The following is a 23,299-nucleotide window of genomic DNA, read 5'->3' as shown; positions in this document are numbered from 1 at the left end:
AGATGATGAACTAGCGAGACAGTAGGGTTGGCGGGGACGTCATCTTTTGACATGGGTGTGTCCGGTGATGCCACAGTAGGAGCACCCAGTAGTCTAGTCATATATTGGTAAAGAAGCCATGAAGACCGGTGTGCCTTGCTGAAGAAGGAAGAGGTCAGCCACCATGAACCACAAACCGCAATGTCCGCCTCAAGGGGTGTGAGGGCAATGTGAGACACGAACCGCAATGTCTGCCTCAAGGGGTGGAAGGGCAGTGAAAGGACTGGAAGTGAGCTGCCTGTGGGAGGAGGATGCGACCAGCAGTAAGAGATTGCAACCAGTTAAAAAACGCAGGTGAGGAGAGAGAAAGACTAAAAACGCAGGCAAGACAGCCTGCACGAGAGAGAAAGACTAAAAATGCAGGCAGCAGGACTGTGATGACATGGCAGGCTATATGGCAGCAAGTCTGTACAAAAACAGCAGTCGCCTAGCTGAAATCAGCTCCAAACTGCCTGAAGAGGGCTGGAAATCAGGCATCAACTAATGGAGACAGCAATGGACAGCTTCAGCTGAGATGTCCTCCGCGAACGGGGTGTGGGCAAGAAGCTAAAACACCTGAGATCTGCCAAAACGAGATTGTTTTCTGAATGGAGAGTGATCAGCAACAGTCGCTTTGCTGTAAACAACTGCAAATTGCGGGAGGAAGGTTGGAAACAGGCGCCAGACTGCAGATGACAGGAAGGGACACCTGAGACTGCGATGTCCTCCGCGAAAGGGGTGTGGGCAGTAAGCTGAAAACACCTAAAACCCGCAAAAACGAGATGTTGACACAGCGGAAGAAGAAGAGAAGTGCATGTCGAACCCGCCACCGGTCTTTAATTTCACTGGAAGGGAGAATCTTCACTGCTAGGTGAGCACATCCAGCTTTGATACCATGTCAAAGGATGACATACCAACCAGACAGTAGGGTTTGCGGAGAGGAACACGGAGTGAACTCGACAAACATGGAGAAGAGAAGAGAAGAGAGAAGAAACTCTAATGAATGGAATGATGAAGAGAGAAGAAACTCTAATGAATGGAATGACGAAGTTCCGAATCATGGAGTGAATGTGATACAAGGGACCAAGGGTGTCGTAGCACAAGGAAGATGATAAAGACAACCACGAACCACGAACCACAATGTCCTCCTGAAGGGGTGTGAGGGTAGTGGAGAGACTAGAGAGAAGAGGTGACGGACTGAATGAATCAGCCGTGAGGAATGAATGAAAGAGTGGCCTATAAATAGGCACATTCAGTCTAGGATGGCCCCCCTTTTTGGGGCTGCAAACCCTAAACACAAAACACAAAAACGCAAAAACGCAAACTGCGGGTGAAGGGTTTCTCAACACCTTCCATAACCATTATCCCTCTCCCCAACCCCTACATAGTACATCCCCCCAACCCCCTTCAGACAAATTACAATGATTGCACCCCCCTCCTCCCTCGCATAAGCTTTATCCCTCTCCCCTATTTATGCCCATATCTCCCCCAAAAGAAAGAATGCATGATGTCTATGCATCTCACAAAGAGAGAGAGAGAGAGAGAGAGAGAGAGAGAGAGAGAGAGTGTGTGTGGTCAACGCGATGGAGATGGGGTCGTCGCCTGTGCATCGTGCCCTGCTGCCGCCGTGTTGACCTATCGCCAAGGGCCCCTAACGTTGCTCCGTCCTGCTCGACCTGTTGGGTCTGTCCTTCGTCGGCTGCGCTTCCGTCGCATTTCCACCACGCGGCCCTGCGCCTCGGTCGTCTCGCCCCTGCGCGCGGCTCTGCTTCATCGAGCCTTCCGTCCCACCCTGTCGGCTGCATATCGTGCCACAAACTCTCCGCCTGCATCTGGCAACCCGCCCGCGTGTCGTCTGCCACAGGCTCGCCTGTACCCGCCCGTGTGACGTCTGCCACAGGCTCGCCTGTACCCGCCCGTGTGACGTCTGCCACAGGCTTGCCGCCTGCATCGTGACCCGTCCGCTGCGCCTCCAGCCCTGCTCTCGCCCGTGTGCACTGCGGGCTCTGCGCCTGATTCACGCCCGCGTTCGCCTTGTGCGCCAGGGCTTCTGCCCACGCCTGCTGTCCGCCCTCGCCTGTCGGTCGCCCCCCTCGCCTGTCGGACACTGCCCTCGCCAGTCAGTCACCATGGTAGTCGCCCCCGACTTTTAATGCCTGCAACCTGATCGTGTGACGTCCTGACGGTCATCCTCTACCGTGTGCGAAACAGGCTTACCGAGGTGCCGTTTTCTAACTCAGCCGACAGTCATCTGCCCTGTGCGTCAGCCCTCCTTCGCGATCAGCTCGTCATACAAGATGGCTGGTTTGGATCTGGATTTCATAGACCAAACGGTGGCAGCACTTGGCCCGGATTCTGATGCCGTGCACTGAAGAGATCCCCCCGGGTCCTGACCTCCAGCCTGCGGGTAAACGTACCAAGCATACCTCATAAGAAATAGGTGTTATTCAGGATCGTTCCTATGCGCAGGTTGCTTCGGATTCTGTAGACTCTCAGGAGATGGACTGGGAGTATCTGCTGGAATTTGCCAACACTCTGCTTAGCGAATATGTTCAACACAATCAAGAAGCCTTTTCTGACTCCGCACCTAACGATGTTCTGGAAGCTACCGTCGACCCAAAAACTGTCCTGCGCTCCTTTTCCGTGTTCTACGATCGCGCGGTGATACTCTTCTTCACTGGTCGAATCCCACTGCTTTCCCGTATTCGCCAATGGCTGCAGAGTCTGCTACAAGGAGAATGTGTTGAAGAGATTTTTGTTGGGTCCCGAGGTTTTTTTGAGGTCCTCTTGAAAACTGAGACGCACCGTGCTGCTCTCCTGTCTAAACTGCCTTTGTTCTTTGATCGTCGGTTGGTTCATGTGGTTCCATGGCGTCCGATGGCAGATTTTCAGCGCCTCCTGCAACGTGAATGCCCTGTGTGGGTAGAAGTGGAAAATTGTCCGGCTGTTTATTGGCCGCTATTGAAGGATGCTATGGCCGCTGTGGGCACGGTTCTGGTCCCTCCCAGTCTCCGAGCTGTGAATCGCAACCGCTTGTGCATGTTATGGGATACTGCACGGAAACGGCCTGCTTGGTTACGCCTCAATTGCTCTGGCATGCATCCGTTACACTTTCGTCTGAAATGGGGCAATTTTGCAGGCCATTGCTTTTCCTGTGGACAGTTGGGGCACTTTATGGCCGAATGCCCAGAGCAGCAACACATTTTAGATGCGGGCCATGTTGCTCCACCCATGGAAGATATGGTGTGTGATGCTCCGTCGCTGGATACTATCCACCCGCCCCAAGTTTTGGTCAAAGGTAAACAACAGGTTTCGGGTCCGGATTCCCGTGCCACTGATTGGGTTGAAGTACGTGCAAAACAAGGCAGCAGGATTGTTGCTGGCATGGACAGTACTGTGCCTACTACCTCACAAGATTCCATGCGTACATATATGCGCCGGAAGGAAATGTTATCTTCCGAGCGCTCTGCTCCTGCTATGGTTTCCTCAGCCCCCCGTCCTCAGCCCGCCAGGAAAATGTATTTGGATCGTCTAAAGGGTCCACCTGCAAAGCTGGCTTTTGATACCAGAGGCAACGTCATTACCCCGTGGGACCGTCGTTATCCACGCTCCAACCCCAAGCAAGCAGATAGGCCGTCTACTTCCAAATCTGGTCCTCAGAACTCTTTTGCAGTGTTGGCAGATTTCTTGGATGAGGGAGTCCTGGACATTCTCGCCGACAAAGTCAAGTCGAGGCAAGCTGTGCCTCGTACCTAATTATGTTTTGCCTACACATGAAAATAGCCACGTGGAATGTGCGAGGAATTTTTTCTCGACACAAACAACATGCCATGTGGACTGCATTGTATGAGAATCAATGGGATGTCCTCTACGCTGTTGAGCACAAGAGTCACGCTGAAGCCGGAAAAGTTGTGGATTGCCATGGCTTTCGTTTGTTCTATGCAGGAACACAGGCCATGCATTATTCAGGTGTGCTCATGATTGTACATGCCAAATATCAGCCTGTTCTCATTAAAAATGATGTTCATGGCCGCTTTTTGGTGATTGAAATTTTATTCGAAGGGGAAATCTTATGGTTACTTGGCCTCTATGCTCCGAATGATTCGTTATCTCGCCAGGAGCTTTGGCAGACTTTGCAGACCTCCTTGTCACTTGGCAGACGAGGCTTCTTCATGGGGGATTTCAATATGTGTGTTGATTCCTCCCAGTCCACATCGGAGCACTCGGTAATGGATGCGCCGGAAAGTCGTATGTGGCATGAGTTGGCTCTTGCTATTCTTAAGCAAGATCTCTGGTCTTGGCTACACTCGTCTTCTCCCGGGTTTACTTTCCATTCGGCCCAGTATGCAACAACATGGTCGCGGTTGGACCGTATATATATCATGCAGAATGATGATTTTCTGCCTGAGATGCTCGAAATAAAAGTGTTGCAGCAATATGTCTTGTCGGACCATTTCCCTCCGCAGTTCGAGTTGCTTGCACAACCCATTGCACCTTTCAAGCAATTTCTGGAGAGACTCCCTTTGCGTTTCAACTCGTCCTACTTGAAGCATGCAATTTTTCAGGGCTATATGCAGCAATTGCTTGACAGATTCTTCTTGGACTGTTCCTCTCAGGGCACTGCGTCTTTTGAAAGATTGCTCTCTAATGTGCAGCAGGTTGCTCGGCAATATGGGATTTATCATGCCTCTCTTTGTCGGCGCCGTCGACAGGCAGCGGAGGACCTGCTGGTTTTGGTTCGCTCCCTGCTGGTGGACACTCCGGATGATGCATTTCTGCTTGCCCTAGCAATACGGGTGGCCGATCTTATTAAAGAATTCCAGTTAAAATCGTATCAACAGGCCAAATTGCAACATCTAACAGAGACTTTGCAAGATAGTGCCTGTCAGACCCATAAGTTCTTTCGGGCTCTCCACGCCTCTCCTGCTCGAGAGAATATGACAAGACTCGAGGATGCGGAAGGCCACCTTATCCTGGATCCACAGACTATTGTGCATATGTGCAGGAATTATTTCCGTGACCTTCTCGGTTCTGCTTCTCCACCTTCAGCCCAAACTACTCAGGCCCGTTCGGTTTTTTATGACCTGGTCCGCAATCAGCTTTTGCAGGAGATACAAGCTACTATGGAGTCAGATATTGGTGAGGCAGAGGTCATGGACGTCTTGTTACACTTGCCCAAAGATAAAAGTCCGGGTTCGGATGGTCTCACCAATGAGTTCTTTGAAGCTTTCGCTACCCAACTGGCAAAACCATTGCAGGCGTTGTTTAAGCAGGTGTGGGAAACGGGAATCATGCCTCCCTCATGGAAACAAGGACTTATTAAACTGCTTCCCAAAGTGCCATCTAAGTTGACGCAGTGGCGCCCAATTTCTTTGATGGGTTCAATGTACAAAATCTTTTCCAAAGTAATGGCGAATCGGCTCCATAAGCATCTCCCGGCCCTTGTGCACCCTCTCCAGTATGGTTTCATTAAGGGCCGAAATATTCTACACAATGTTTTGAATGCCCAATTGGCCATTGATTATGCCAGGCATTCTAATCAGGAGGTAGTACTGATTCAACTGGACCTGGAAAAGGCTTTTGACTATCTGGACTGGTCTTTCGTTGCTGAACTTATGTCTGCTATGGGCTTTGGTGCTCGGATGTCTCGCCTAATCTACACCAATAGTGCTGAGGCGTCGTCGCGAGTCATGCTCAACGGAGGTGTTACTGAGCCCTTTCTCCTCGCCCGTTCTGTCAGACAGGGGTGCCGTTTGAGCCCTTTATTCTTTGCCCTTGTGACACATCCAGTTCTTTCCATGTTATCACATATGGCCGCCTCTTCTCAGTTGGCTGGACTGTCGCTTCCCACTAGACAGCACTTCATTAGCCAATCCCTGGCGGATGATACCTTTATGATTTTGCGTGCGGACAAGGATAACCTTCGAAAAGCATTGGATGTTTGGGGTCTCTTTGGTCAGGCGTCAGGCCTTCGTATCAATGCGCTCAAATCAGCCATTCTAAGCTGCACGGAGTCGGATTTGCAGTCCTTGGACTGGCAGGGTCTGGTCGTTCCCCGTGGCTCCATTGTCCGGCATCTTGGATACCCTTTGGGTGTTGATGTTCCCCCAAAACAGCTTCTGCAGTGGATTTCTCAGAAAATGGTGGCTAAGTTTATGTATTGGAAGTCTCAGGCCTGGCCCTTCCATGTTCGCCTCAAAGTAGCCCAGATAATTATGTTGCCCATGCTCACATATTTCTTGCCATTGTTGCCCTGGACTACTACGACTCTAAACGCTCTTACTCAGTCTATTCGCTTCATGCTATGGAAGAAGGACTCATTGCATGCAGGTATTTCCTGGATCTCGTGGTCGCATGTGTGCACCCCCAAACGCATGGGTGGCGGAGCTATTTTAGATGCCCAAACTCACATGCAGGCACTTCGTTGGTCTCTTTTCCACGCCATGTGCTCGGATCATCATCCGTGGGTCACTATAGCCCGTTATTTCCTTGAGGGCCATGGGCTTCTGCATGGCAATACCCAAATCCGGAGTTCTTGGTGGAATGTTCTTAACGCTGATTCGCGGTTCTCCAGTTCTTCTTCATCGTTGCTTACTCATTTGGTATGTTCCTGGAAACACGTCCTTCAAAAGGCTCAGTGGCATCCAACGGAGGATCGCGTGGCTACTAACTCTTTTCAATTGGAATTATTGGCAGTCTCGCGTTTACTTTCGTGGGAAGATAAACATGAGCTTAGACCACAATTCAACCGGATGGCACGTTTGGGCTTGTCGTCGGTTGCGGATGCCACCCTTGCCAGTCGCAATGTGCTTATATCGTTTCGTACAGCTAGGAGGCTTTTCAGGATCCCTCGTGGATATAGGCCTTTATGGGAACAGCTTTTGACGGTGCTCCAGAGCAGACAACCCTTTCCTGCTCTTGCTTCGGATCATCCCTGGCAGGATTGGGACCTACAAGGCCGGCTGAATTTGAGCAAAGCTTGTCCTAACCAAGTGTATCATCTTCTGATTAAAGATCATCAATGGCTACTTCCTAAAGCGAATGCTTTATGGGGACTGCGTAAATCCCGGTCATGGTGAAGGGCAACTGTGATGGAGGGCTGGTTGAATAAGACACCCTTTAAATATAAAGTCTTTCTTTGGAGAGTGATGATTGGGGATCTTCCGCTTGCTTCGGCTCTTTCCAAGCGACGAATCTCCAATGGCACCTGTTTCTTTTGCACCACTACTATGGAATCCGCCCGCCACCGATTTATTTCTTGCCCCGTCGCTAAGAAAATCTGGTTAATTTTGTCGGCTGTTTGGCGAGGGGTGGTTGGTATCACCCTGCGCCCCTTTGATTGGGTTTTTGGGCAGCCCAAATACTCTACTCCCGCACAGCCACATATGAAGCTTATGTATCACTTTCTTCGATACTGGGGCTGTTGGCATAACTGGACCATTCGGAATGCTTTTTTGTTTGACTCCGCCTATAATGTTCAGCGGCATATTGTGAGGCTTAAGGGCCTGTTGTATTGGCAGTTAGCTCTTCTCCATCGTTCTGATTTGCTTTCTACGGAGGACTTCCATCCCTGGCATATGGCAATTTTCTCCGCATCCTTGCCATGATATTGTAACTTGTAGTACTTAGAACCTCTTCACATGATGGCTTGGATTGTCGTCATGTATCTTGTAATCAAGTAATCTTGTATTTTTTTCGTAATTAATAAAATTACCTTTTACGAAAAAGAGAGAGAGAGAGAGAGAGAGATCTTCATCCACATCCATCTCCTCATCTACAAACTCAATGTATTCAGCCTCATCGTCACTGCTAGTGCCACTCCAAAAAGACGCACTGACCATGTACTTTCTAGCCAGCCAGACAACTTAGTTCTGAATTTTCAATTCAGGCGTTTTGTATCTTTATGAAACATGCAAATGTCTCATATGCTTCCTAGAGATGGAAAACATGTTTCTTGGCAACTATATATGATGTTGCATTATTATTTTCACCACCTCTAAGCCAGTAAATCCATCCTATGGCTAGGGAAGCATGCAACCACAAATGTGCCAAACCGAATAATTTGGGGGTGGTAGGCCTGAATTCTAAAAAGAGAACCCAACAACCACAACAAAGACCTTGGCTCAGTAAAGATCCAAAACTCAGTAAAGAGCTTGTACATGGACTTAAGAAATAAAAGAGCTGTTTTTACCTTGTTTGATTTTTCTTTTTGTCATGTCAGAACATTCAATGAACTGCGTAAAGGTTTCATAAAGGAATGTATTTTCACATGTCACAAAATGTGGTAGTATAAGATCCTTAAAAAAGGTAAAATATACAGCTGTGTTGGATGGAAAGTGGGAGCTCATGACAACAGCAATCACTTTATCATGATGGGTGGACCTGATAAGCCAAGTAGCTTTCCAATGATTAAGATGACGAGTAAATCTAGTTGTTTAGAGTTAGAGATCTAGCACCTGAACTAATTCTACTGTGGTGAACTGCAGTGGTGGTTTTGCCTCAGTTGACAAGGAAAACGACATCGTCCTATTTGAACAAAGAGGAAATTTTGATTAATTCATCTCTCCTCTTTCCTTCCTCATCAATCATGGAGTCCTCGTGAATGGTAGTTTGTGGGATTCCATAATTGGCTACTTTTAACCACCTTTAGTCCTACCTGTGCCTAAGAAATGTTCAGCCAAGGCAATATTGATCATGCAATAAAGAAAGGCCTACAATACTTGTACAGGATTAAGAGAGCTATGTGCAGTTTCAAGTTGAGAGAAAAGCATGCATGTTTGGGAATAAATAGGCAACCAAGTCACCGTGCTGCAATTATCCACACAACATAAATGGATTTAACATCCAAATTCTGCCCACTCCAACTTTGCACATGACAATTTCTACAAATCAAATTCTTATCTCAAACCTGCAGTGAACTAGGACAGATGCTCCTTCGAGAGCAATGCGAGCAGCAACCCATGCTGCACCAGCGAGCACATTATGTACATGCATTAACCATCCACTTTCTCCAAGGGCTGAAACGGCCACTGACATATTGCTAACATTCCCACCACCCCATGCAAGTCCCCCACTTCTCTGCAAACATAGTATCATTTCAGAACCAGAAAATACCATGGATTAAAATTCAACAAAAGTTAAGGACCTGGGTACTGCTATTTAAAAAAAGATAAAAATGCTTACCAGTAAAGATGATGATCCATCTGATGAAGCAGCACCATATGTATCCAAGTAATCCCTCAGACGTGAGAGACTCTCGCGCATAGCATGAATATTATCAATTCCTAAGAATACAACCTGCATTTGATTTTGGTCAATATTACTGGTAGCCACTCACTAACCCACTCACATCAAAGCTTAATCTTACCTCAGACTGGAAATAATTGGAAGAAGACTCAGACCCACCACCCATGGCCCCATTAGCTAATGCATTTTTCCTTGGCCTGGCATCCGCAATGTACAATTTCCTGCATCCATACAAAACTATTACTTTCCTACAGATTTTCTCTGTGATTGTGAAAACCAGCACTACCTAATTCAGCATAAGCAACAAGATAGAGACTAATACCAGGGATGTGTGAAAATAGATTTCAATTATTAACTGCCAGGATTGTGACATGATGGTTATTGTTAGATGGTTGTCAACTGCATATGCTTACTTATGAATGCACAAATTTCTACTATGAAATCATTGCATTAGTGATATCTTGGCTGGGTTTGCATTTATGAAACCTTGGCTGGGTTTGCATTTAAGAAATCACACAGTATGGTGCTACATTAGGAGAACTACCCAGAATAACATCCATATGATGTTGTCAATTGTGTTGGGATGAGTGTGCAGTGGGAATGCGAGTCAAAAATGGAGCAAGAGCAGTGTTGATTGTGTGAGAGAGAGAATCCCAAGAAGAGTGTACCACCTCGTCACGGTACACAAAGAATAAAGTATATTTATATGTTAGGATACGAATAAGGGTGTGTTCACACCCGTATAAGTAAGTTTATACACACGGAGATTAAGGGACTTTGCACCCAACAACCTCCCACTTAAAGGCCCGAAGTGGTACCTTTAAGCTAGCCAACTCCCACTAATTGGATGCAATACTCATGTTGAGCCTTGCAAGACTCTTAGTGAAAACATCTATAGGGTTATCTTGGGTTTTGACCTTAGTCAGTGTGACAAGACCATCATCCAAGACCTGTCGAATGAAGTGGTAATGAACATCTATGTGTTTGGTACGTGCATGAAATATGGCATTCTTAGCCAAACATACGGCACTCTGGCTATCACAACCAAGCACTAGAGTATGTGAAGAGAGACCAAAATCCTTGACCAAACAGCCAAGTCAAATGGCTTCCTTTGAAGCTTCTGTGGCTGAAATATATTCAGTCTATATAATACTCAGTGCCACAATTTTCTGCAACCTTGAACACCAACAAATAGCCCCACTAACTAAAGTAAAGACATACCCACTAGTAGATTTTCTAGTGCCAAGATCTCCTACCATGTCCGGATCACAGAAACCCTGCAACTCTAGTGTATCCCTTCCATAGCATATACACTTCTCTTGTGTACCCTTTAAGTATCTGAAAATACATTTCACTGCTTCCCAATGTGGCTTGCAGGGTTAGACATGAATCTACTAACTCCTCCCACTGCATGAACAATGTCACGGCAAGTCACAACCATAGCATACATTAAAGATCCACAAGTTGATGCATAAGGTATACCTTTCATAGCACTAGTAGCTGCATCATCCTTTGGGCAATTAGCTTTGCTAAGCTTTATATGTGGCAGTAAAGGCACACCAAGGAGCTTAGCATCAACTATATTAAACATGTCAAGTACTTTGCTAATGTACTTGTCTTTGTGAGAGAAACAACAAGTGTTGGCCTCTATCTCTTTTAACACACATGCCCAAAATGTGTTCAGCTACACCCATATCTTTCATAGAGAATGCTAATCCTAGTTGCCTTTTAAGACCATTTAAAGTACTCTTATGCTTTCTTGCAATTAGCATGTTATCCACATATAAGACCAGCCTTTTTAGTGTATAAGCAGTGATCTGCATAACTACGTTTAAAACCATGGCTGAGCATGAAGATATCAAACATTTTGTACCATTGTCTAGGTGCTTGTTTTAGCCCATATAAGCTGTGTTTCGGCTTACAAACCAAATGCTCTTTCCCTGGAATGGTAAAACCTTCGGGTTGTTTCATGTATAGCTCTTCATCCAGGTCACCATGAAGAAAAGAAGTCTTCACATCCATCTAATCCAACTCCAAATCCAAGGATACAGTGAGAACAAACAAAACACAAAGCGTAGTCATCTTCACCGCTGGTGAAAAAACCTCCTAGAAGTCTATGCCTTCCTTCTGTGTATAGCCCTTAGCAGTCAAATGTGCCTTGTACTTGGGCTTCCCATCAATACATTTCACTTTGTAAACCCATTTGTTAGGGATAGCTTTCCTATCATTAGGCAAAGATACAAGCTCCCATGTATTATTTGCATACAGAGGCTTCATCTCTTCCCGCATAGCAAGCTCCCACTTTCTCTTGTTTCCACATGACTGTGTCTCTCTAAATGTCAAAGGCTCATCTTTATCAATCAATAAAATGCAATCCAAAGATGGCTGAAACCTCTGTGGCTGCCATGATCCGTATTGTAAGGCAATGAGCCTACTTTCTCGGGTATATGCACACCATCACCAGGTGGCTGATTTTCAGCATTTTCTTGCTGCTGTAACCTGTTTTCAGCATATTCTTCTTATTGTTCTATTTCATCCTGTGCATCTATTTGCTGTCCATTATCTTCTAGCTGTAGCACAAAAGGTTGCTGCTCATTTTCAGCATTAAAAGGAACAATATATTCAGCTAATGGCTGCTGAATGGCTGGCTGTTCATACTGAAATTCGACCTTCTTTTTATCAAGGTCACCGTGTATAACATGTTTCACCAACTTTGCCTCATTAAATACTACGTCTCTCACAAAGTGTGATTATATCTTTCAGCCACGCCATTTGATGCAAGATTGTGAGGGGTTGTCAACTCCCTCTTAATGCCATGCATCTCACAAAACTTTTTGAACTCAATAGAGACATACTCGCCCCCATTATCCGTTTTTATAGCTTTTAACTTAAGCCCTTTCTGTGTAGTAACAAAAGCATCAAACCTTTTCAAGGCATCCAACACTTCCTTTTTGCTCTTTAACGCATATACCCATGACTTTCCACTAAAATCATCAATAAAAGTGACAAAGTACCGTGCACCCCCATGTGAATTAACAGGTAAAGTGCACATATGAGAGTGTACTAAATCAAGAGCATTGGACTTCTTAATGATACCAAATAATAATGAGACTTCACACGTTTTCCATATATGCAATCATTACAAAATTCGAGATGAGCCTTTTATATCAAATCTCCATAAAGAGGAGAGAATCTGAAGGTCCTTTTGGCTCATATGGCCAAGTATTTTGTGCCAAAGTTCCATCTGTGAATGAACTTTAACCATAGCCAAGAACTTGCCAAGTAATGCTTTATAATGCAAATAGTACAAAGTACCCTTTTTGTTGCCTTTAACATTCAGCATAGAGCCCTTGTGGACCTTCCAAGATCCACCACCAAGGGTAGTAAAATATCCTTGTGCATTAAGCTACCCAATTGACAATAGACTTTTCTTTATGCCAAGTACATATCTAACATCCTGTAAAATCAGCTCTTGGCCATTTTCAAGGGCCAAGTGAATGGTGCCTACACCCTCTATCTCACATGCATAGTTATTGCCCAAGTAAACCTTGCTTAGGCAACCTGCAACATATTCTGAAAAAGACTCCAAAGAGGGAGCAACAAGAAAAGAGGCACCGCTGTCCACTATGCATGATTGGGACAGCCCATCATCAGCTGGAACTAAAGCATCAATTACCTCTTTTTTTGGTGATATGCATATCACTTGTTGCTGCCATAATATCTATATCATTGCATGGTGCTATAACAAGTATCTCTTCAATGTCAGGAAGCTCTTTCACTACCACACTAGATGCAACATTAACCTTTGCAACTTCTTTTGAGGGAGAACTATCATCATCTTTCTTGTCAATCTTCTTTTCCTTTCCTTCACATTTCTTTCTTTCTTGCTCTTTCTTGTAGTACCAATAACAATCAACCTTTTTACGCTATTTATGCCCACACTAATAGCAAGTAACATCCTATTGTTTGCCCTTGTTTTTACTCCTACTTTTGCCTTTATTTCCTGCATTACCCATCTTCTCTGACTTGCCTTTTAGATGATAGATTGAACCACAGCTCAACTGAGAGTGCAGTAGACACTGTGTAGAGTGAAGCACGACACCCAATGCAATAGATTGAAACAGTGTAAGCTGAAGTACAAAGTACAACCCTTAAACCTTAGGATTTAGGGGGTGTTCACACCCGAACATGATAAGTGTCCATAAGTGTATAACATAGGCACATACGAAAGAAGAGAATAAGTCTGGGGGGAAAAACTTCTCGTACCGAGAGTAAAAAGTGCCCCAGTGTCTTACTGATCACCGACACTCCTCTATGAGCGTAAGCATGAGTGAAACCCAACAAACCCCCCCTGGAGTGAAGAGTGATCAAAAGTACAAGGATCATCCGCCACCAAAGGAGATTAAATTTAAAGCATTGTGAAATGCTTCAAATTTGTCACGAGGAAAAGCTTTGGTGAAGATGTCTGCCACATTACTGATGGTAGGACAATAGACAAGGCTGATATCACCTGCATGTAGCCTCTCTCTAACAAAGTGATAATGTATCTCAATGTGTTTCGTGCGTGCATGAAACACTGGGTTCCGTGCCACTGCAATGGCACTCTAACTGTCACTGAGCAAAGGAATAAGCTCCATAACAGATACATAACCTAGCAAGCGTCTAATCCATACGCATTCAACTGTGGTAGTGAAAGTTGCCTTGTATTTAGCTTCACATGACAATGTGGCAATAGTGGATTGTTTCTTGCTAAGCCAAGATATGCAAGATGAGCCAAGAAAGAAACAATTGCCACTAGTGAAGTGACATGAATCATAATCACCAGCCCAATCAGAAACACTGTAAGCATGTAACTGCAATGCCCTCCCCCCCCCCCCCCCTTTGCATAGAGCAATCCAAGAGATCTAGTACCCTGCAGGTAACGGAACCCTTTTTCAATTTCCACAAACCACCACCAAACAGTGTAGTGTAACTATGCAAGTCAAGTTAACCAATAGATAGTAAACTCTTCTTGATGCCAAGCACATATCTGACATCTTTCAATACAAGATCTTGCCCATTATCCAAAGACAAGTGTACAGTGCCTATCCCATCAATGTTGCAAGCATGGTTATTTCCAAGATATACTTTTTCATAACTGCCTCATTGAACATAGCAAAACACTCCAAACAAGGAGTTACATGGAAAGAGACACCAGAGTCTACAATCCAAGTCTGAGTGACACCATCATCAACTGACAAAAGTGCATCAATCACATCAGCCTTGGTAATCTGCATATCCCGCATGTGACATACAAGGGCATCATAATCTACTACACATAATACATCAATCTCTGCATCCGACTCCTCTATAACTACACTGGAGCCCACATTTTTTCATCATTCAAGATTGAACCCCTCACACCATCATATGAGAGATTGGGGTTATTGCTGAGAGAAACTGATGCCAGGAGGCATATTCCACGGTGGATTCAATGAGGTTTTGCAGTGGATTCCGTAAAATTTTATTATTACCGAGGCTCATACACAAAGTGGATTCTTTGTGCGAAAAGTCGATGGGAATGCCTATCCTTTTCGGGCGTTTTGTTAATTTTATGTGTACATGGGTGATTCCATAGCGGGTGATTCCGCAAAATACATATTTAAATTAATAAACGTTTATGAGTTTAGAGTGCGCACTTTTAAATAAATTAAGGTTATGATTGATTTCTAACTAATTTATTTTTGTAGCTGAAGACTGCTAGATATTCACTTTTATCGGTTTAATTATATTATTTTTCTAACAATTGTGAATGCTTCAGTTGATGTGTAGAGCAAGCAGCGGTGGCATTGGAAAACATTGGAGGATAGTGTATATTCAAATTATCATCAAAATTTGATGGGCGCGTATCTTAGGCATGGCACCTATATTTTGTCGCGTTTATTTATTAAAGCGCTTGATATTTATTTATTATTTTTGTATACGCATGGGCGCACGATTTAAATATTTGTATTGGACATTGTATTTGGGTACCGCTTGACTTCTTGGGCGCCCAATAGCTTTAATTCTTTAGTTACACAAAAGCAAACTCAAAAGCAAAAGCGTGCTATTTTGTAAATTGGGCTATTTCTTGAGCTTGAAGATGAATAATATATTAAATACATACTTTGTGGAGTGCTCACACAAGGCATGGGGGGAGATTGCACCCAATTGGTCTCTTGTTCATGTCGTGCAAGCTTTCTTCATTGGTTTTTGTGTAAAAAGTAGAGTTTTTTTGTTCTTGGGGACCTTCTGACGCTCACTGCACGCATACGGCGTCCGATATGTGCACCAGTGGTATTAGAGCGAAGCTGAGATCGAGAGCTTCCAATCGCTTACCATCTCGCGCGAAGGCGGAGCTCCTAGAACAATCGAGCTCTACAATCAGTCTCGTGGCGAACGGTCGATACCAGCGTGTTCCTGGCAGTCAAGAACCCCCTTTTGTACCCTCTGATCGCGAAGGACCTCTCTCAATAGGCGAAGGACCGATGGCAAAGCTTCTTCATCAAGTCGTGGAATAACAGATAAGAAATCCTCCATAGCTTCAAAGCTTTCAAAGCTTTAAGAATAAGCTTATTAAGCTTTACAATAAGCTTATTAAAAGCTTAATAAAATGAATTTCTACACCTGCGGCGGCAGTATGAACTGCCCACCGTCGACGCTGGCGAACAAGTCCTCTTGTCCACGAAAATCAAGCTTAGTTATTTAAGCTTTAAACTCTAAATCCTCCAAGTTCCCTAAGTCACAAAGGTCATTAAAGTCTTCTTCAACAACTACCTTAGCGGCAATTCGTACTCAGAAAGCACACGGATCACTTTACTACTCCCTGGAAGTCCCTGTTCACACTTGCAGTCTTACTGAACCAGTTTCAGCAAAAGCAGAAGTTCACACGCAGACTATACGCAGTCAATACGCAGTCTATACGCACAACTATTTTCTTGAAAGACGGTTGTGACATCGAAATTCGCAATCGAGAAATACTACAAAAGCCAAACAAAAAAATATACAAGCCTTGTAAACCCGCCTTTGAGCTACGCTCATCCCGCTAACAAGATTTCGAGTATGTGAGGTCTTTTGGAATTTTGCAGGATGATTGAACAAAACATGGATGATCTTATAGCTGAAGGTGATCTACCCGAACCAACAATGGAGCAAAAGTTGGATTTGATTATGATGCAGCTTCAAGAGGAACGAAAAGCCCGACAAGCTTTACAAGTTCAATTGGCCAATCTGCAACGATCTACCACCGACCAAGATGGATCGCAACCTGAAGATCTTATACGACGTACCATCGATGCAACACTTTAAGCCCAATCCATTCGCAAAGAAACAAAGATAAGTAAAAGAAACTTCAAATTTCATACTTTCAATGGATTACGCGATGGAAAGACTATACTTGCTTTTATCAATCAATTTGATGATTATTTCCATGAAGAAACATATACTGAGAAAGACAAATTTAAATGTGTCACTAACCATTTAGTTGCCCGAGCATCCTTATGGTGGACTGTGGTCCGCAAGAGCGTTGATTGTTCCACTACTTGGGAGACTTTCCAAAAGAAATTTTTGCAGAATTTCCTTCCTCCTCAATTTCACAAAAAAGCCATGGGGGGAGATTGCTCACACAAGGCATGGGGGGAGATTGCACCCAATTGGTCTCTTATTCATGTCGTGCAAGCTTTCTTCATTGGTTTTTGTGTAAAAAGTAGAGTTCTTTTGTTCTTGGGGACCTTCTGACGCTCACTACGCGTGCATACAGCGTCCGATCTGTGCACCAGAGAAACTACCAAGGTTTCCCAAGAATCAAGCACTATCATGATCAAAAAAATCACCCTCAACTTATCATCAAAATCCAAATTAGCATCCTTAAGCTTATTTAAAATACCATTAAATGCACTTAAGTGCTCATCTGCAGACTTGGATTCATCCAGTCACATATTCACCAACTGCGCATTAAATGAACCTGATTAACAGGTGTAGTGATCTCATAGGTAGTTTTCAACTTCTCCCATATTGCATGACCAGTATCTAATCCCTTAATGTCTGTCAAAATGTCATCAGTGACACCCATCTTTATATAAGCCACAGCTTTTTTGTTGACTCTGGCCCAATCTACATTAGACATTTATACAAGTTTATCTTCCTGCAAAGCATCCTCTCAATCCTTTAAGAGCAATATGCCCTGCATACGGTCTTTCCAAAGGTCAAAACCCTGACCAACAAACCAATTGATTTCCATCACACTCTTAATGTCAGATCTAGAAGAAGTTGCAGCCATTTTTATCACAAACACAAGTGTAAATGCACTGAACTGCACAAGCACAAGCTAAACCAGTAAATACATTGTTGTTCTTGCCCAATCAGCAATAAACCTCTACTGTTTTTACATAAACCAGCCACCACATGGGCAAATGCTGCAGAAATTTACCAAAATCTGCACAAAATCCCAAATTTCCAAGTTCAACAATGCATAAATGTTAGCCAATCTGACCGAGCTGAGCAAAATTTCATCAATACATGAAATCCCCAATTTTTCCAAGTCCAATGTCAAGAAATTTTACTCGGATGAGAAAAATTCCAACAAATTTGGCAAAATCCCCAATTTAACTGAGGTCCACATGCACAATGTCTGCAATGTCTAACACAAATGTCACTGTCAAGCATAAACCGCATCAAATCTGGGAAAAGTCCCAATTTTTTCAAAGCAGATTTGCACAGATTTGAAAACTGTGCATCCACGAGCGAACCCCTGTCAAAGCAAGGGCATAAGAGATTGAAAGAATTTTTGTTTTTTTTCTTTTTAAATTTGCCAGGCGGGGGGGGCGCGCCTGCACGCTGCCCGTCACGGTGCGATGTCTCACCTGTGCGTACAGTCGGCCCGTGCAGCCTGCGTCAGCTCGCCGCCTGTCCACCACATGCGCCTCCCCGCTGGACCCCGTCATCCGCTAGAATGGAGCCCATGTCGCTCACTGGACTGCCTGCTCGTCACACGCGCCTCCTAAGCTTCCACATGCTCACGCTCCCATTTCCTTTTGTCTTGGACCTGCCACCCAGTCGTGAGCACCCGCGCAGGTCTTCTTCACGACCTATTCGTTGGTTGCCTGCACAGGAATTATTCCTACAACTATAGCCTGGTCGACAACTTCTTGCCTGTCGAGCTTGCAGCTGGCGACTAATGCCTATGGCTTGCACGAACCATTGTGGCTCTAATACCAATTGTTGTTGTGAGTGTGGCTATCGAGAAGCGTGAAGATTTGCAACAGGGGAAGTGTGGAGGTGAGTAAGAGTGACAGAGAGAGTACAATATGATTTGGGTGTACCAACAATGTGTTGGTACACAAAGAATAAAATGTATTTATACTTAGGGTACGTAAGGGTGCATTCACATGTACAACATAATAATACACGTGTACGATACACAGAGGCGAATAAAGGACCTTTACATCCCAACATAAACTACATGTACAATGCCGTCTTGGACTTTCTTGAATTGAAAATGAAATAGAATATGGAAGAAATGATAAGAAAATGGATCAAAGACCAATGCTTTGATACCACTTGTAAGAGGCTAAGCTAGAGGGGAGAGAAAAAAGAACTAGAACAAGAGAGAGAAAGAGAGAAACAAAGAGAAACCATGAAAGTTAGGCAAGAAGCTTGAAGAAGATGAGGAGACTGATTTGTATTATGTTCTAGTTGTAAATGAAAATAGTCTATTACATCTTCGTATGGGTGAGCCAGTCCAACACCAAGTATTTGAGGAAACATTTATAAAGATGTAGGAGACTATTTTAATTTCTCACCACAGCATAAAACAAATCAGTCTCTTCATCTCCTTCAAGCTTCTTCTTGCCAAAATCTCATGGCTTCTCCTTTCTCTCTTTTATTCTAGTCTTTCTCTCTTTTCTTTTTATCTCATGCATTTTATTTCTTTCTCTTCTCAAGCTCAACCTCTTACAAAGAAGAGAATTAGACATGTACTTTTGAGAGAGAGAGAGAATTAGACATGTATTTTTTAGAAATATTTCTCAAAAAGACATGTTTAATTCTCTTCATTACAAAAGCAAGATCAAGGTTTAAGTATTATGAGACCAATTCTTTGGGACTCGTGGAGGGGATCAGTAACAAGGTGTCAAAATACTCACATAAGCATATGCATCCTTAGCCCAAGGATATCAAGAGGTCGGACAGCCAGCCACAAATTATTGTGCCTCCTTACTAGGCACCACAACTACACCGAAACACATTATATGGGATTGGCATGAGGCTCAAGAGGTATGGAGGAGAGCCCTTAAACAGTATTTCATGGCATAGCAACATCTGTGATTGTGAATTAGGGGATGGTTGCTTGGGCCACGGACAAACACCCAGCCAGTGGATATGAGGATGTACAAGGGAGTCATGCCTATCTCATCTCAAGTCACCTCTTGAGGAGGATCAACATGAGATTTTCGCAATTAGTGTTACCTCAAGGGCAACCATGACTCACAAATGCGAGCTTATAGCTGGCATCATCATTTTGTATGTTTGGAGTTCAGGCTGCCATGATGTAGTTATGGTATAGATTTATTGGACACATCCACTAAAAAGACTCTCCATGACAATTTTTTCATATGTCACTCAAACACCAAATGCAAACAAGTATGGAAGTACAATTGGATTATGGTTCAAACCCTTGAGCTTAATCATACATGACCCTAAATCTTTAACTTATATTAACATATTTATGAGAAAAGACAAACAATTAAATATAGGCATTTAACTGACAAGCATCTCCAAAACAACCGTCATTACATGTGCCAAACAAAAGAGAATACGGAAAGAACAAGACCACATAATGTATAATATTGAAGCCTAAGTCAATATAAAAGTAACTAATATCAAGCCAAAGGGTCAAACCTACTAGAGAGACTGAAAGCTGAAAATTTTCCCTTCCACATCAAGAGGCAGCGACCTTCTCTTGAGGGCGACAAGATTTTGATTCATTATTGCTTCACAGACATTTATTTGTGCATTATCTCATTATCTATATCCTCTAACTGACTATGACAGTGAAAGGGCACTTGGGCAAGTGAACAATTCCCCTACAAGGACATTGTCCAAGTGCACCATTGCATAGCATTATTCATGATCATGATGGTCTCCATTGCCCCATGTATAACCCCATACATTGGCATTTTGTTCTTGTAGACATGCCTTGTGCATATTTATCCCTTTTCGGTCTTTTCAAGTGGTCAACTCTCGATCCACCATATTCGCGGCAGCTCACATGACGATCTCCCTTTGCTACCACCTTTTTATTTTTGCTTCATTCTCCATAGATTTCTTTATCACCAATACCCAGTGGCAGTTGGGAAAGCTTGTCTATTCTGTGACAGTCTTAGGTCTAATTCAAGCTACACAATCATATGGATTCCTTGAGAAGCAGCCTAGAAAGATGACCAACCAGCAACACTAGCCAAGAAGATCTCATAACCTTCTTCAGATTGCCACCCAACCCCTTGTCCCATCCAAAGGGAGTGATTCTATTTCAAGCTTGGAGATACTGCACAGCAGGCTTCCTCATTCGTGAGGGGTTCTACCATGGTAGCCCGCCATCAGGGCCAAGTACCACACCACCTCAACCCAATATCTTGCTCTCTATATTATGACCCCAATAATGGACATCATATAGTGACAACTAGAGAGGCTCCCCCTCCTTCACTATAACCGTAGAAACTAGTTTGTCTTTCACTTTCATTTTCCACTCAAATTCATTTTATACAACACAATGAGAATGTTCATAGGCATGACATATATGCTATTTTGGATCTCATAGATCATTTCTCCTTTTGAAGTTGTTAATAAATCTTGATTTCTTTCTTTCTTTTTCCTCTTTTTTTCTTTCTAGTACGAATGATGATACTAAACCTAAGCAGAAAATCTTGATCAATCCATTATTGAATGCTTGAATCTCTCAAGTCCAGAAAGGTATTAGCCATAACTTTTTGGCATGCTTTATTTGAAGTAAATTTCCCCAATCTCCAGCACAGACATGATTGTACCTTTGAAAGTACAAAAGTTGAAAAGGCTCAGAAATAAGTGTCCATATTACTGAGATGTACAAGAAGTACATTGAAAAAGAAGTGCCAAAAAGTTATTTGTGATAGTCATAACTTTTTTGGCACGCCTTAATTGAAGTGCAAATCCCAGATCTTATGATTTCTTTTTCCCTGAGAAAAGAAAATTCTGTTAACCACACCTCCAAAGAGACCAACCACCTTCCCCCTGGGTCTGGGAGGTAAAATATTAAGTATAGACATGAATGGACCTCTGAAAATACAAAAGTTTAGGATGCTGAGAAAGGGTGTCTGTATTATAGAGATGTACTAGTACTTGAAGAGGAAAACGCAGATATTACTAAAGAACACCAAAAAAATGTGTTATAACATATACTAAAGAACATCAAAACAATGTCATAGCATATAGTACTGCCAGAAACCACCATCACCTACCACCCTTGATTTCACATCTTTGAAATGGGAAAGCATAGTTTTCAGTAGTATAGTGGACTTACCTGCGTTCATCATGACTTGCTGAAGGAACACACAAGGCTTCCACAAGTTTTTCATCTGCATTACTACATCCACCAACATTCGCAGCATGAGAAATGACCAGAAAGTAATAGAATTGCAAAACCTTGAAAAGCACCCATAGCACATGAACACAAACTTCCAAATTAGGTATAGCCTGACAACAGGAACTAAAAGTTTTTTGAAAATATCAACACATTATAGATTTGCAGCTGAGGACCAAACTACTGCCTTTAAAACTAGATTCCCAAAACATGAGATTGTAAGTTGACGGGCATTCCTTGCTCTGATTCAACTCTGAATCAACCGTGTAATTACTATGATATATACATCTCAAAAGAAGATAGAAATATTTCATGCAAACTGCAAGTCAAGAAAAGTAAAGATTAAATTTATCATTCTGAGCCTGTCAGAAACCAACCAAGCATTTGGTGAACTTTCTGCTCGTCACTAAATCTTCACTCGTATTCGGATTGATTGGCTTGTCACAATTTTATCAAAAGCATTGAAATTCATAGAGGACACAAATGCGAGCATTGTCACTAGAACTAGTGGGTCAATGTGGAGCCAAATGTGTGGTATATATGCATGTAGTACAAAGACAGTTTTCATTGGGCAAGAGGGGGCCCAACAATTTGTGCAACTTGGAAGGCACCTCATTGCAGCGCAACACTAGGGTCTCTTGACAAGAGCTTTGGACTCCCCAAGTGTCCCATTACAGATGTGGGAGTGAATTCTTTCAAAATTCTCTTGAGCAAACATTCCAAAATTGTTGAGCTGTTACATCATGCAACAAATCCTAGTGCAGCACAATTTCTCACGGACAACAAGAAGATCTACCAACTCGATCCCCCTAGACCCGATAAGTCGGGTAACTTTCCAACACTAGATAGAGCTTATTAGATCGTGAACCCCCCAAATGTCAATAGGACTAGTTCAAAGTCTAACACCATTTTAGGGGGGCGGAACTGAGATTTTACCTTACGGGTAGGGGGATCGAGTTACTCTCTCCCCCATCTCTCACTCTCTTTGGACCAAGTGCGGTGTTAACCTTGCTCTTGCCTCTAATTGATTACAAAGTGATCTTTCTTAGGTGAGCGTTAAATTTCTGTTAGGGGTGGTAACTTGTCCATGCTTCCCCTATGTAGTAGAACTCAGATTTCCATGTTCAACTAAGCCTGACGTTTCCTATAAGGAGATTGGGCAGCATTGTGCATGGACACAAATTTCGGTCAACTACTAAAGGACTCCTCCGGGCCTAATGGAGGAGGCACCTCACACATTCATCCTAGCCTTTGACTCCTAGTACTCAAGCCTAAGTCTGTTTTAAGCAACTTATGCAATGGCAGCCTCTCCTTCCACCTTGGCACCATTCTTGCATGTTCACTCCTAAACCTCCATCTGCCCTTCCATTATCCCTTCGCCTCAAGCATCAAAACCCACCTTGC

The 23,299-nt window shown here is 43.6% G+C and overlaps 1 protein-coding gene across 3 annotated transcripts in view; it reads right to left on the bottom strand.

The window, feature by feature from the left end:
* Positions 1 to 23,299, bottom strand: part of LOC148033315 (phosphatidylinositol-3-phosphatase myotubularin-1-like) — a 244,047-nt gene that overhangs the window by 138,286 nt on the left and 82,462 nt on the right. For all 3 annotated transcript variants that reach the window (XM_087681221.1, XM_087681219.1, XM_087681218.1), the window contains exons 11-14: positions 21,836 to 21,898; positions 9,386 to 9,485; positions 9,202 to 9,315; positions 8,927 to 9,096 (exon numbers count right to left, since the gene is read on the bottom strand). In XM_087681221.1, the coding sequence (XP_087537347.1) occupies positions 8,927 to 9,096; positions 9,202 to 9,315; positions 9,386 to 9,485; positions 21,836 to 21,898 (447 nt within the window). The remainder of the gene's footprint in view (positions 1 to 8,926; positions 9,097 to 9,201; positions 9,316 to 9,385; positions 9,486 to 21,835; positions 21,899 to 23,299) is intronic.

Source organism: Lygodium microphyllum, chromosome 7 (genome assembly GCF_053477565.2).
Source record: "Lygodium microphyllum isolate KBCC chromosome 7, Lygodium_microphyllum_v1.1.10, whole genome shotgun sequence".
NCBI classification, from domain to species: Eukaryota; Viridiplantae; Streptophyta; class Polypodiopsida; order Schizaeales; family Lygodiaceae; genus Lygodium; species Lygodium microphyllum.
The sequence above is the reverse complement of the archived record's forward strand: the minus strand, read 5'-3'. Positions and strand labels throughout refer to the sequence as shown.